Source organism: Carettochelys insculpta, chromosome 2, assembly GCF_033958435.1.
Source record: "Carettochelys insculpta isolate YL-2023 chromosome 2, ASM3395843v1, whole genome shotgun sequence".
NCBI classification, from domain to species: domain Eukaryota; kingdom Metazoa; phylum Chordata; order Testudines; family Carettochelyidae; genus Carettochelys; species Carettochelys insculpta.
The window spans coordinates 12,136,658-12,152,185 of NC_134138.1; the positions used below are offsets into that span (position 1 = coordinate 12,136,658).

Below are 15,528 nucleotides of genomic sequence, written 5' to 3' on the forward strand. Positions count from 1 at the left end.
CTTCAGAACCTGTTTTAGTCTCCAATATAGTAGGCATGCCACAGAAAAGGGAAGCTTAACAGTTATAGTGCACAGCTAGCCAGAACAGAGCAAAGCAGCTTTCTGTCCCAGCAGAACCGGGCTGAAGAGAGTCCTAGTATCTTTGCCATTTTGTAGCCTTCCCTCTGCTACACTCAGCTGATGCTGATGGCTATGGCTGATGCTGGCCAGGGCTATAAAATTAGGTCCTTGTGGTGGGCTGAAATATGTGGAAATAAAAACAAGTTACAAAGAGACGCAAGAATTGCAATAGTATTTAATATTCTGTTTCTCATATTAGTTTTTTCAGTGACTGAACAAATGGCAAGAGAATTTCAACTATTATTTAAATACCCAGACAGCAAGTCTTAACATAGAGCAGTAATAGGCAACGTAGGAGTGGTCCTCCATCGCAACAGGCCGCAAGATTATTGTAACCAGGACAGTTTCCTGGGAGAGCAGTTTTGCTAACTGTGCTTGCATGCCTTGAATTCGCATAGTGAACCATAGCAGCGCTTTGTTTGGATGCAGAGGGGGCTCACAGCTCTCACAGTCAGCGTTGTACATAATCTGTACACACTTCACTTTCATGTGACCCTGCCTTACATGTGCATCACTTTAGTAATACTAGTAGGAAATAAACTGTGTGGGCGGAAACCAATGGACTGGCAACCCAGCACATGGGAAAAACGGTAAACAAAATTTCATGTGGGTCACACATACAGAACTCTGCTGAGCTGCAGGCAGCCTGTTGGCCACAGGTTGCCCAACATTGACAGAGAACATTATTTGGTTTTTATATACGTGTTTCTATTGGCCAGGTACTACTACAGGTTATGTAAGTTAACAAAAAAGTAGCAGCTGATTTTTGCCTCTATTTACAATACTTTATAAAATTATATATTCCATTTTATCCCGAATTAACACAGACACAATTATTCTGCACATATATATGATTTTCCAACTCACACATATTTCAAGGAAGAAAGTGACTAAGAAGCATAATTAAAATGGAACACCAGACCACAGTACAATGGAATTTGCTGTCAAGTTTTGTGCGGTATCTGCAAGATGGCATATGAAGCTTTTAGGTAACTTAAAAATAAGTTGAATTATTTTCTTAGGTATGTCCTGAGCTAAATAATGGCAGCCTTGTTAGAGTTTATTTCTCTTTTAATGTTTTACTGAAATGTCATCCCGTTGCCCTTCCCCTTTACCCCCATCCCCAACAGAGCAGACAGCACAACAACAGAGAAAGAACAAAAAAGTACAGGAATGGGAAGGGGCGGGAGAGGAGGCAGGACAATGAGCAGGTATGGGAAAGGAGAGCAACATCTCAGCGTCCATCCACTCTGAATTAATCAATGCATTTCCGAAAAGTCAGACCAAATCTTAAATTTGTCAGCATTCCTCTTCTTCAAATCATCATCTGCTCTTTAGGTGCCTGGTCAGCAAAGTTGCTGTCCTAAGCTGCTATTGCCAGAGGCAATCTACTCTTCCAGCCAAGCAGCATCAGTCATTTGTCTACAGTCAGGATCTAGAGAGCCACACATTCTGTGAAGCTGGGATGTTTCCAAGATAATGAGATATATTCTCAAAACACAGCTCTTGGAAGTAATTTTAAGGAAGGTATCCAATATCATATTAATCCTCCAGCCTTCTAGCTAAAGGATTGTATCCTGGGACAGTCCCAAAATATGTTAGCCACTATGGGTCTGAAAGACAAGCATGGACAAATACTTTTTTCTGTCAAATCTGATTTAATCATAGGTCCACAGGAGAATTTTAATGGCTTGCAAGGCACTTCCTCATTGGCTAAGCTTCAAGGTCATACACAAATCTTTGTTCCATGCCTAGTATGACCAATCTAAATTAGGAAGGGTCTTTTGGGCCAAGAAGTCATAACAGTCTAAGCTAGTTGAGCAGTACTAGTTAACAGAGTGTGTTGGGGTGGGGTTGTTTGCATAGCTCCAACAAATTGGGGCTGCCACAAGTAAGCACGTAATGTATTGAAATTAACTTCCCAAATACAGAACTGCTATAACATTGGTTCCATTCCAAAGTACTTGGCAGACCCCAAATATTCTACACTTGCTTTTTAAAGGAACACTTGCTTCTTCAAATGGCTGTAACTGGAAACTTCTAAATATTTTGGCACCCCAGCAGGCAGCGTAAGTGCTATTAGGGAAAGTCTAAATTTTAAATAACATAGAACCACAGACACACACAGCAGGAACGGAGAGTGATCCCTGTATTAACCTGGCTGCCAGTTTAAAAAGATACTTTGAATTTACAGTAGTTTTATCACCCAGGATAACAAACAATTTTAGTATTTTTTCTAAACCATTTCTAGCTGTCAAGTAGTCAAGATATCAAGATTATTTTGTAGGATCATTTTTACCTATAAGAGCTACCTCAAAATGAATTACTGGGCCACACTCTGCTGGTTCAGCTTCACTGAAGTCAATTAATCTAAGCAAAGAACTGGCCCATAAGCCTGACCTTCTATAACAAAGTTTGAGAAGTGTAATCTATAAGGTTTGAAATTCCAGTGACTTCTTTACTTAGTCTTCCAGATCCTTCCTCAGTGTGCAGTTCATGGCTGATCATGACAAGGTGCAAACCAATTCCCTTTTGTTTCCATATACTACAATAATGTAGTTACCACTGAAATAATTATGCTAATAAATAAAAAATAACACTGACACTGTGAAAAACGTCTGAAGGGTGAAAAGTTGGAGTAACAAAATTCCAAACTGGGAAGTTTTCCAACAATGGTATTTACACACACACACACTTGGAAGAATTAAATCTATTCAACTTTCCAAATAGCAATCTTCCCTTCTTCCCTTCCTGAACCACTAAGAACATATCTGTCCTCTGCAGAGCATAGTGCCTTCACTGTATCAGTATGGCCCACCAACTCCTTCTCCACAGTTTTCTTTTCAGCATTTATCACGTAGATCTTTCCCTTGGTTTTGCCGTGTGACACTCCTCTGCTACCAATCCACATCTGAAAAGCAGAATCAATGTTTAATGCATTAGAGTCTACTTCTGTTGTAGGATGCAGCCCAAGCTGTTTCAGCAAAGGAGATGTTTTCTGTGCCCCCAAAGATACAGTCTGTGGTACTCTGGTCAGGTTTGAAAATGCTAATACTCAAGATCTCTCAAAGACAGAGGTTGAATCTGTCTAATCCAGACGTCTCTCGTACGGCAAACTACGCAATCTGGAATGATTTTAGTTAGCTGGTTGGTTAGCTGGCGCTCAGTGTTCTGTGCTGTTATTTAGTTGTAATTTACCCCTAAATGTCTTCTAAGAGCCCAGTAAGCAGCGGAAGTGCTGGCAATGTACCAGAAAACCCTGTCGTCCAGCAAATTCTCTCATCTGGCACCAGTCAAGTCCTGAGGGTCCTGGACGAGAGAGGTTCAACCTGCACTCATTGGAGCCAACGGCTGGAATGTTTGTATACAGGATGTTTATTCACTATTGCATTTTTAATAAGGGTTGTTAGCTAGAAAGCAGCATATCTAAAAATGAAAAATGGGCTAAATTCCTTGTTTTTGTTTTCTTGTTAAAATAAGGAAAATAAAATAGTAAATTGTCTGATTTTAATGACATTGATTTAGATGTAAGCAGACAGATGTAACACCATCATCTTCAGTCACTGCCAGTGAGCCACTGCACTTTAGTCCAGCCTGGCACTCCAGTAAATGCCATTTCATTTTTACAGCAGGGGTATGTCTTACCATTTGCTCCATTCTTGCCTAGGAAAGAAACAGCCACGCAGCTGGCAGGTTTAAGACATGAGCATTGAATGTTCAAACTGGGAAGGTGGGAACTTGGGAATGTTTGCTGTTTTTCCTTTTTTGTATAAGAAAGCTGGACAACAATGCTGTGTACAGTGTTCCTGGGCTATGAATGAATGAAGGAGAAAGACATGATGCTGCACACGGAGCCATGGAGCCAATGGCTCTGGGTTTCTGAATAACCCTTTACTTTACAAGCTGGTTGTCTATGCCAGTTCGTGAGGTTCTGTCTCTATGGCACCCTTCTGTTTTCCCAGTACGTCCTGGCTCACAAACCTGGCCCCAGGGGCAGTGCAGCTTCCCAACTCCAGAGGGTGCTTTAGGAAGTGACTGTATGTCTTGCAGGAGCTGGGTGCAGAGTCTGTCTGGGACTATTTCAGAGGGGTCTGGATATACTGTCACCACCTCATTGTGGAATATTTTTACTATTATTTATGAAAATGATATTTGCCCCTGACCAAATGGTGTGTACACTTGCAACAGTTGCAGACCTCTTGAGAGTGACAGAGAGCTGAGTGACACCCAGATAATGGTGATATGGGGAACTAGGGATCCTTTAAGCCTGTTATGGTGGGCACATGATGATTAGAAAGGAAAAGATCGTCTTCCCGATACAGGCAGCTAATCAGCATTTATTATTTTTCCACCAGTCTTGTCTTGGGCTCTATCACTGGTGCATAAGCCATTAAGTGTCACGGGACCTAATCTTTGGTTCGTACTGTTCAGAGAAAAGGTCAGTGGTTAATAAAGCTGTCATGGGTGGCTGGCCTCGCTTGTGTGTTTGAGTACTAGATGGTCGATATCGAACAATTAGCTCAGCTGACTCCAAAGAGCTACTCATGTCTCACAGCAATATGCATGCAAGCCCACAATAAAAGAACCGATGGAAAGTTGACAGAACAGTAAACACAAGCCACATGACATATATGAAATGGGCAACAAATAAACACATGACATGAACAGGATGTATTTTACCTGATTTTTTACTTTTATCATACAGGTGATCTCAGAACAATCTTGAAGATGAATCTTTTGGGGTGTTTTGGAGAGATCTGTTGCATTCCAAACATACAGGTCACTGCTCCCTGAACATGACGTCCATATCTGGTCCCCCTAGAGGACAGAAAGTATATAAACAATTTTACCACTGTACTCACAAACATATCCTAAGAAATAATTGTGTAACACTGTTTATAAAGCAGAATCTTCCTATGATAAAAACTACCAAACTAAATTTAGTACCTCAGGAAACAGTTGGAAACAGACAAAATATGAACACACATCCTTCAGATTTTCTTCAATTTTCATTTCTTGACAAAGAGATCCATTTGTTGTCGCTATAAGTATACAATTTCCTGTACCTTCAATAGTAAAAATGAGGTTAGTGGCTGAAGTACTGACTTCTTATTTTCAAAAAAAAAAAAACAAAAAAAAACCAACAACAACAAACAACAACAACAACTATGGAAAGTTAGGCAGGAGTAAATGTATGCAGATAGAACTGTGGGATCTCCAGTAATATCTTCCCTAAAATGCTCGAGGAAAACTACATATGGTATTCTCTACTCCCAATCGACTTCTCACGGTGGACATTCATATGTCTATTCTGCACTTGCAAGCATGCCTGTTGGTACTCTAAGTGCTAACAGAAGAGGGAAGGAAGCTTATTTAAATGTGCATATCACTAATGGTTCTCAACCTGCCCAAATATTTGCTGCTACACATCTAGGACAGAGATTTTCTGTACTACAAAAGTTGTAGGGTGGATTCCTGGCCCCAGTGAAATTAATGGAAGTGTTATCAAAATAGCACATAGGATCAGCATTTCACCTGAAGATTTAAGTAGCTTTTCTGTGACTCGATGTGCACACCTGATATACGGAGGATCCAAGTTCTAGAGAGCTACAGTAGCACTGAAAGTTAAGTTAATGCCAGGTGGATACACTTTAGGTATCTTGAACCAACCTCTGCTTGGAAAAGATGGCTTATTGAGGACCTTTGACTGGCACTGAAGCATTAGTACATCCTCCTTGGTCCCTACACACAGGATGGCAGAACACTTGAAAGTAATCAAAGATGACCGCCGAGGCTATCAAGTTGAACGTGTACTGTAACAGATGGCTCAAGCACTGATCCTCAACTTCCAATACTACTAGTATTACACCCCAGAGTTAAAATAACTTCTGCTTTAAGGGTTTCCATGCCAATTTACAGGTATCTGCAGGCGAGACCAGACAAAGCCTTTCCACTTTCATCCTTCCACACAATCACCCAGGAATTTTGTCTGACGTGGGCTTCTTGCTATCACCTGTAAGACCCTGATCAGACAAAACTTTTAATTTAAAGAACAGTAGGAGTCCCAACAAACTCAACAGGCCTACTCTATGCTATTTAAACAGCCAAACTGGAGATGGGTGGGTGACGAGAACTGGTTAACTGTACAAAAATAAAAGATATGGCATGTAATTACACTGTTTTTACATTAAAGTGACATAATATGCAAAAAATTATTTCAAAAAAATTCCCACAAGGCATGAAGAACTTACAGCACCAAAGGCGGTTGTCATGGAGTTTGATAGAAGTAAGATTTTTGCAGGGCAGCTGAAATCTACGGTTTACTTTCAAAGTGCTAATGTTCCAAGCAATCACTGTACCATCCAAACTGCATGAATATGCTTCGCTGTTGATGTGAAGAACAAAATTAAACATAGCATGGTGTACAATCAAAACTGGAACTGTGAGCTCATACGAGGAAGAGAATGGTGCTATGTGTCTCCTACCACAGCAAACATTACTGCCAAATCAAAACAAAGATTTTTTACTTCCAAGAGAAGAAACTACTTCTACTTTCTACTTCCAGAAGAAACATTACAGCAATGAACTACAATGGAATGTGCCTTAAAGTCTACAGGACAACAGCAGAGGAGTACTTCCAAAATGCCAGGACAGTATGCAAGAACAGAGTAACAGCAGGGAGAGGTGCGTTTGGCTCAGGCTTAGACAGCAGAAGGTAGGTTTGATACATGCACTTCTGCATTGTTAATTTTTAAAAAGATCATAAGATATATTTTAATTTATTATTTTTGTTTCCTCCACTTTTCTAAAGAGAAAAATAAATCCAGAATGGCTTGTAAAAGTATGGTGAAGCTCTTCTGTGACTAAAGCAAGATGCCAAGCTTACAATGCTTCTGTGTGTTTATCATCATTGGACACCTGCAACTCCCCTTTGTTCTCATCTCTGTCCCAGGAAAGCAGAACTGTTCTGGAAATAAGGTGCTGCTGTGAATCTCATCGCATCAGCTGAACTGAATTATGTATATATAAGGTTAAATAAAATATGTAGTAGCTGACTGTTTTATATGGACCCTTACATAAACCTTCATGATTTTTCTTAGGGTTAAATTTAGTCAAGATATTGATTAGTGTTAAAATAAATTAATGCAAATTATCTTCAAAATTGTCTCTAATATGACACATTTGCTCTACTTCAGAAGTCCTAATACTAAGAATGCCTCCTCCATGGTAGCTACTGTGCATATTTAAAAAGTAGAACTGTGTAATCAAATTTACCTGAACACACTGTTCCTGTTCTCTACAACGATGTCCATAACATGAGAGCGGTGGTCATTTAGTTGCTTATTGCAAGACATACTGTGGATGTTGATTATGTAAATAATGGTATCTTGAGAACCGATCCATACTTGGCTCTGCTCTACCATTACCATACAAGTCTAGAGGGGAAATAAGTGCAAGATTTCTTTAAAAAGCATAGCATAAAAGTCTGTTGCTACTCAAAGAAGCTATGGCCCCTTTTCAGCTCAAGAGATGGTGGTTAGCAGTGGCAGTGAGGATCTGTGGGCAGCGTTTTTTGGTGGGTACGTGGCTCTGAACCTTTCCAGACTGCTGTATCCCTTTCAGGAATCTGATGGGTCTTGCATAACCACAAGTTTCGCTTCACTTAAAAACTGCTTGCTTACAAAATCAGATATGAAATACAGAAGCATGACAGCACGTCAGTATTACTAAAAAATTACTTTCTCATTTTGACCATATAATTATGAAGTAAACCAAATAGAATATAAAGGTTGTATGCACATTTCAGTGTATAGTAAATAGAGCAATACAAACAATCCATTGTCTGTACACAATTTTAGTTTGTACTGACTTCGCTAGTGCTTCTAGGTAGCCAGCTGTAAAAGTAGGCCACTAACTAGAGGAGCTGCTGTCCTCCCAAACGACCTCTGCATATGCCTGGTTGAGAACCATGAGATTATACTAAGGACACAGTTTTTCTAGTGGCTCAAGTATGAGCATGAATCAAGATTCTTCACTTCTTTCTTGGCTCTGGCATTAAAAGGTTCTATGACTGAAATAAGTGATGTCAGTGCTATGGCTCAGTTTAAGCTCAGAGATGGTGACAGACTTCACGAGGTTGGGGAGGCCTCAGCTCCAGGCCCTCAGAAAGTGTGGGCCTTTGTATGAAAGGGGCAGGACTAGGGGAAGCTACCCCTCAGCATCCCCCAGACTGTGCTTAGTGCTGCCCGGTCCCGAACACATGAGGCTCCAGCAGTGATTTAAAGGGCTGAGGGCTCTGGCCACTGCTGCTGCCACAGAAGTAGCAGAGGCGGCCTGGAGCCCTGAGTCCTTTTAAATTGCCAGGCCCCAGGGCGACTGCCTCTTATGCCTCCCCCCACCCTGATTCTTCTCCTTCGTTTCTCATTAGCCTCTCACCTTCTCCCCTCACAAAATGATCTAGTCTCTTAATTTAACAAGCCCACCCCAAAGCCCACTTGCCTTGCCAGCTACCTTTGTCTTTCCTTCTTCCTTTCATCTGTAAGCTCACTGGGCACACTGTTTATCATCTGGCGAGCTCCCAAATCACAGGCCCTGGTTCTCATGGGAGACTTTAATCATCTAAACATTTGTTGGGAGACCAATACAGCAGCGCATAGACAACCCAGGAAGTTTTTGGAGAATGTTGGGGATAACTTCTTGGTACAAGTGCTGAAGGAACCGACCAGGGGCTGTGCGGAACTTGACCTGCTGCTCACAAACGGGGAAGAACTAGTAGGAGAAAAAAGTGGCAGGAAACCTGGGCAGTAGCGATCATAGATTTCAGGATCCGGACAAAAGGAAGAAAAGTGAGCAGTAACATACTGACCTTTGATTTCAGAGGAGCAGGCTTCGACTCCCTGAGAGAGCAGATGAGCAGGATCCATTAGGAAACAAAGATGAAGGGGAAAAGAATTCAAGAGAACTGGCAGTATTTTCAAGAAGTCCTACTGAAGGCACAGGAATAAACCATTCCGCTGCATTGTAAGAAATGCAAACATGACAGGCAACCAGCCTAAACCTTAGTCAGCTTAAACTCAAAAAGAATGCATACAAGAACTGGAAACATGGACAGCTGACTAAGGAGTATAAACATACAGCTGGAGACGATCAGGAAAGCGAAAGCACAACTGGAACTGCAGCTGGCAAGGGATGTGAAGAGTAACAAGAAGGGTTTCTACAGGCATGTTAACAATAAACGGGTTATCAGAGAAGGTGTGAGGCTGTTACTGGATGAGGGAGGTAACCTGGTGACAGATGATGCAGGAAAAGCTGAAGAACTCAATGCTTTTTTTGCCTCAGTCTTCACGGACAAAGTTAACTTCCACCTCACAGTCCCAGACAATTCAGTATGGGAAGGTGAAGGGCAGCCACCTGTGGGGAAGGAACAAGTTCTGAGCTATCTAGAAAAACTAGATGTACACAAATCCATAATTCTGGATTTAATGCACCCGAGGGTACTGAGGGAATTGGCAGAGGTCATTGCTGAACCTTTGGCCATTACCTTTGAAGACTCTTGGAGATTGAGGGAGATACCAGATGACTGGAAAAAGGCAAATGTAGTGCCCATCTTTAAAAAACGAAAGAAGGACAATCCAGGGAACTCGATCCCTGAGAAAATAATGGAGGGAATTCTCAAGGAATCCATTTTGGAGCACTTGTAAGAGGGGAAAGTCATCAAAAGTAGCCAACATGGATTCACCAGGGGCAAGTCCAGTCTGACCAATCTGATTTGTTTCTATGATGAGGTAACAAGCTTTGTGGACATGGGGAAGTCAGTGGATGTGATATACGTTGATTTCAGCAAAGCTTTTGATACTGTCTCCCACAACATTCTTGTCCATAAGTTAAGGAAATATGAATTGGATCCTTGGACTATAAGATGGATAGAAAGCTGGCTTGATGGTCGGGCCCAACAGGTAGTGGTCAATGGCTCAATATCTGGATGGTGGTCAGTTTCAAGCAGAGTGCCACAAGGCTCGGTTCTGGGGCTGGTGTTGTTCAATATCTTTATTAATGACCCGGATGAGGAACTGGATTGCATTCTCAGCAAGTTTGTGGATGACACAAAACTAGGGGGAGAGGTAGATATGTTGGAGGGTAGAGAGAGAATCCAGAGTGACCTGGATAAATTGGAGGACTGGCCCAAAAGAAATCTGATACGATTCAACAAGGAGAAGTGTAGAATCCTGCACCTGGGGCAGAAGAATCCCAAGCACTGTTATAGGCTGGGGACCGATTGGCTCAGCAGCAGTAGGATGGAAAGGGACCGAGGGGTTATGGTGGATGAAAGGCTGGATATGAGTAAAAAGTGTGGCCCTGTAGCCAAGAAGGCTAACAGCATGCCAGGGTGCATTAGGAGGAGCATTTTGAGCAGATTCAGAGAAGTAGTTATTCCCCTCTTTTCGGCACTGGTGAGGCCATATCTTGAATATTGTGGCCAGTTTTGGGCCCCCCAGTATAAAAAGGAGGTGGATTTGCTGGAGTCGGTTCAGTGGAGGGCAACAAAAATGATTAAGGGGCTGGAGCACAAGACCTATGAGGATAGGCTGAAGGATTTGGGCTTGTTTAGTTTACAGAAGAGAAGTCTTAGGCATGATTTAATAGCAGCCTTCAACTTCCTGAAGGGGAGCTCTAAAAAGGATGGTGAGAAACTGTTCTCAGTGGTGTAAGATGGCAGAACAAGGAGTAATGGTCTGAAGTTGAAGAGGGAGAGGTGTAGGTTAGATATTAGGAAAAACTACTTCACCAGGAGGGTGGTGAAGCATTGGAATGCGTTGCCTAGAGAGGTGGTGGATTCTCCATCCCTCAAAGTTTTTAAGTCCCGGCATGACAAGGTCCTGGCTGGGATGACTTAGTGGGGGGTTGATCTTGCTTGAAACAGGGGGCTGGACTACATGACCTCCTGAGGTCCCTTCCAGCCCTATGATTCTGTGATACCTTTTCACTTTGGGCACATTCTCTCTCTCACTGCTAAACTCCACTGGCTCCCTGTTCTCTGTCACATCACATAGGCTGTTTATCTTCACTTTCAAGGCCCTTACAAGGGTATCCCCACCAATCACATCTCATTCACTATCAAGAGGTCAAGCCCAGCTTCCAAACAGTCAATACCAGCCTTTATTGTCCACTTGTTACATATTCAAACATATTTGCGCTTTCTCTCATGCTGCCTCTCACTTGGGAGAAGATCCACAAAGCTACATCGCCATCCACCTTAAAAACCCTCCTTAAAAGTCTCCTTTGCCATAATGCCTTGAAAAGTCCTTCACAACTGGTAGACTTCTGGTGTACTGAAACTACTGCCTAACATGCTGCCCAATATTCCAGTGTTTCCTTGTACTCCTCACCAACTGTCTGTATCTATCTGTTGTAGCTTGTTTTATAGTTTGACAGTGAGCTCTCTAGCACAGGAACCATCTTTTTGCTCCATATTTGTACAATGTCTGGCACAGAAAAGACCTGGTCATGAATCAGGGACCCCAAAGTACTATGGTAATACAAATAATTAATACTAATAACAACATCAGTCTCACTTACCAGTTTAGAACTGCCCACTTTAAAACAATGTTGCTGAATAGTCCAGGTAGATGCATCAAACACAATCACCTTCCCCTCACTTAAAGCACACCATAACTTTGGATGGGCATCTCCCAGTCTATCTGCTGCATCAAGGTGCCCTAGTAGGGGAGGGACAGTAGAAATAAACAAGGTTATCAGATACACTGCTTAACGACATCTACAAATGTATCTGCTTGGTAGAATAGGACATCAATGCTCCCCAACTTACATTAGGTAGCTACTGAACTTCAACCACTGCACAACACGTGGATTATGACTATACCCTGTGCTTCCCTATGTCTGTTTATTGAGTCTGCCTGTTTTGCATCTCATACTTATAAGCTCTTCACCACATGGAGTATCTTTTTGCTGTATATTTGTAACACGTCTAGTACGCTAGAGTCCCAATCACTGACTAGTACCAAACAAATAATATATTGGGTTCCCTTTGGTTCTGGGTAAAATTTACAGCTTTTGACCTGTAAAAGGCCAGGGAGCCACCTACTTGGATGAATGCTTCTTTCGTTGCATTGGACTGCCACATCTGCAGGCAAAAGCAGAAATCTAGCAGTACAAAACAGAGCGTGCCCTTAACTTTGGAAATTATTCTCCCTTCTGGTTTCAAATAGCTTCATTTTGCTGCCTTTCAAGACATTCTGCTACACTCATTTCCTAGATTTTACATGATGTGGATGTTTCTAGATTCAAAGGGTGGGGGGAAGTGGCTGGAGGGCCAGTTGAGATGACACAGACACCTGGTGATCCCAGGGCAGTGTGACAGGCGCACTGTACCTTCTGAAGCCAGCCTATTTGGTTTTCCTTCACCTGGGATTCCCTAGTTTTCCTTCTTTCACTCTGAAAAAACAGCTGTTTGCTTTCCAGAGGAGGGGAATGAGGGCAATGCAATGTGAGAAGATGATACCACATACCCACAACCACTTGTGGGGCATTTTTTCCCCCCACACTGAACCAGCAAAAACACCCAGAATGGTATGGGACTGAGGGAAATGTGGGATAGTTTCCCACAATGCACTGCTGCAACAGTCGATATTTGGTGATTTAGTGTGGCAGCAATAAGTTGACTTTGTGGGGAATTTGTGGGGAGGTGAGGACAGTCAAATTTGAATTTATAAAACGCAGAATTATAAAACTGATTTTACTAAAACTGAATTTATATCGTGGTGTAGATGTAGCCAAAGACAACGATGTGTGAACAAGGTAGGTATGGAGTCAGCTTTGATTGGGTTGTTCTTTGGGTTTATTTAATCAAGAACGAGGAAGTGCCGATTTACTCTTTTAGCAGACCTGTCTGATTAATCTATGGCCATTCTGTTTAGATGTGGAAGGTCAGGTACTTTCTTATTATACACAGAGCTGATTGCACAACCTAGTAGGAGGGTTGCCTGACAAGTCTTATGGTAAGGCCCCATTTCAGTTGCTCATAATTTTACCAAACCTGGGCTGAAATTTGCCATGCTGGTGCATGTCTTAGGCTGAATGTTTCTGGAAATGTTCAGCCAAAATGGTACAGCACTTTCCAAGAATGAGGCTGGGAAAAATGTGTTCTTTTATCTATATTTAAAAAGTCTGGTTACCTCTTTGAAAAGCTCTACTGCCTTGGAAGTTTGGCAAGCGGTGGCCTTTCTGTAGTACAGCTGATACCTGCGTTTATTTGTTTCCCCGTTTCTGTCAGGTATGTACCTTTTGCTTTCCCTGTGAAAATCCCTTCAAATACAGCCAAGTTACAAGACATTCTGAGTGTGATAACTATGCTATCCTGCCTGGACAGGCCCCTGCCTGGGACTGAGCAGGACATTTCCTGCAATTACAGCTGTGGGCAGCTGCAGGAAGTTTCAGCTCTGGGTACCAGACATAAGAAAAGAAGACAATCTCCACTGCACTCATTGACCCTTCCACTGGGCCTGCAAAGCCTTGAGGAAGAAGATCCCTGATCTGAATGGAGAAAGGACAAGAGGTGTACCTGTAGTGAGAGAGAAACTGCGACTGAGAGTGGAGGGGACAATGAGATTACAGTGGGGTGCTCAAGCCTGGAACTATGAACCCACATGTGGGGAGATACCCTTAGTGACACAGGCTGAGGCCCTGTGAATAGGAATGCACACCAAAGTGCTGTGCTTTAACTCCATAAGTAGATACAAACTAAAAGGTTCCTAATTTCTGTTAACATTGTCCTCTGACAATGGGATTATGTTAACATGAACAAGAAATTTTTGCATTCAAACCCACATAATCCTACACTGAGGAGTTCCAGTGGAGCACTGCAGTTTGTACTGCTGTCCACACTGGGGAAAGGGCAGACATGTCCTGGAACTGGACGGGGCTGGATGAGGAGCTGCAGGAGTTTGGGACTGGCTGTATAAAGAGACTGGGAGAGTAAAACAATGGGAATATCAGTGGGTGACTCAGACTGGATTAGATCCCCGGAGAGGGACTATAGCGGAGAAGAGAGAGAGAGAAATTGGAAGAGGAGCTGGGAATAGGGATCTGGGACAGGCTGACGGAGATTAGGATTAGAAGGCTGAGGAACTGAGATGGGACCGACTACATAAGAAGTATGGGAATGGGACAATGTGCCAGTGGTAGGAGACAGGAATAGACAATTTGGTGGAGACATGGCAGAAGCAGTCACACTTCAGAGGAAAGGAACACAAGACAGTCTGTGTCCTCGAGCACACTTCCCTGCTAAAGAGCCTGAAATGAAACCAAACACTGCAGAGTCTCACCATTTTTCTGCTTTCAGCCAGTATTTGTAAAATTTATTCAGAAAACATTGCATCCACTCAAGTGCTGACCCATATGGAGAATGACAAGTTACTATTACTATTGGTTACTCTATTAGCTCCACTGGCAAAATTTGGAGTCATAGAACTAAAGGTCCCAACCCTGCTGATGACCCATGTAGCGGTATCAGCATGGTGCCATATGATGTTTTCTCCTGTTCACAATTTTTAAAAAAAGCTAGAAAACTACATCCAAAAAGCTACACTAAAATGTTATGAAGATCAAAAGTCAGAATTAAGGTTGCCTGTTGCTGTCCCCTTTTTGCATAATGGGGATATTATTTTGCATAATAAGATAAGACTAGACACTATGTTTTCCCCACAAGAGTCTTGCCTCCTTCAATGGTCAAAACAGTCCTGATCTGGGGATGAATAAGGTTTACATAGTGAAGGAAGCTGTTGTCTGTAGAACTTCTGTTGCATTTGAGGACACTTTTTGCAGAAGTTGGAAGGTGTGTAGTGAACAAGGGATGGGACTGCAGGAGGGGAATAGACAGCCAAGTGTTTAAGGAAGTTGAATAGTGCACTGGAATATGGGTTTCTACCCTGTCTCAGCCAAAGACTTTTATGTGCTGCTAGTCAAGGGATATTAATTAGTGTCCACTACTTTCCACCAATTCATACCAAATGCACACATCTCTTTATAATGTGTAGGGGAAAAAACTGCATGATCATGGGGGACTTCAATTTTAGCGCTATACATTGGAGGTCTCATGCCACCAGTACTAAGATATCCTGCATATTTCTACATAATATAGGTGACAATTTCTTACTTCAGGAAGTGTGTCAACAAAGAAAAACTCTATATTAGACTCATCATGGCAGATGAAGAGGAAATAACCACAAAACTAAAAATCAATGGTAGCATAGATATATGTGATCATAACCTGGTCACATGTATAATATGAAAACAGAATACTATCCAGACCATCAAAATATAAATTGGTGCTTTACGAGGGCCAGTTATACAAAACTAAATGCAGTTATGAGCCAGTCAGCTGATTGAAAA

The 15,528-nt window shown here is 42.1% G+C and overlaps 1 protein-coding gene across 1 annotated transcript in view; it reads right to left on the reverse strand.

The window, feature by feature from the left end:
* Nucleotides 1-275: 275 nt before the first annotated feature.
* DENND3 (DENN domain containing 3) overlaps nucleotides 276-15,528 on the reverse strand; it is a 99,437-nt gene continuing 84,184 nt past the window's right edge. Inside the window, exons 18-23 of the mRNA XM_074986598.1 lie at nucleotides 11,698-11,837; nucleotides 7,396-7,556; nucleotides 6,372-6,505; nucleotides 5,068-5,186; nucleotides 4,801-4,938; nucleotides 276-3,031 (exon numbers count right to left, since the gene is read on the reverse strand). Coding sequence (XP_074842699.1) covers nucleotides 2,831-3,031; nucleotides 4,801-4,938; nucleotides 5,068-5,186; nucleotides 6,372-6,505; nucleotides 7,396-7,556; nucleotides 11,698-11,837 — 893 coding nt within the window. The 3' untranslated portion in view covers nucleotides 276-2,830. The remainder of the gene's footprint in view (nucleotides 3,032-4,800; nucleotides 4,939-5,067; nucleotides 5,187-6,371; nucleotides 6,506-7,395; nucleotides 7,557-11,697; nucleotides 11,838-15,528) is intronic.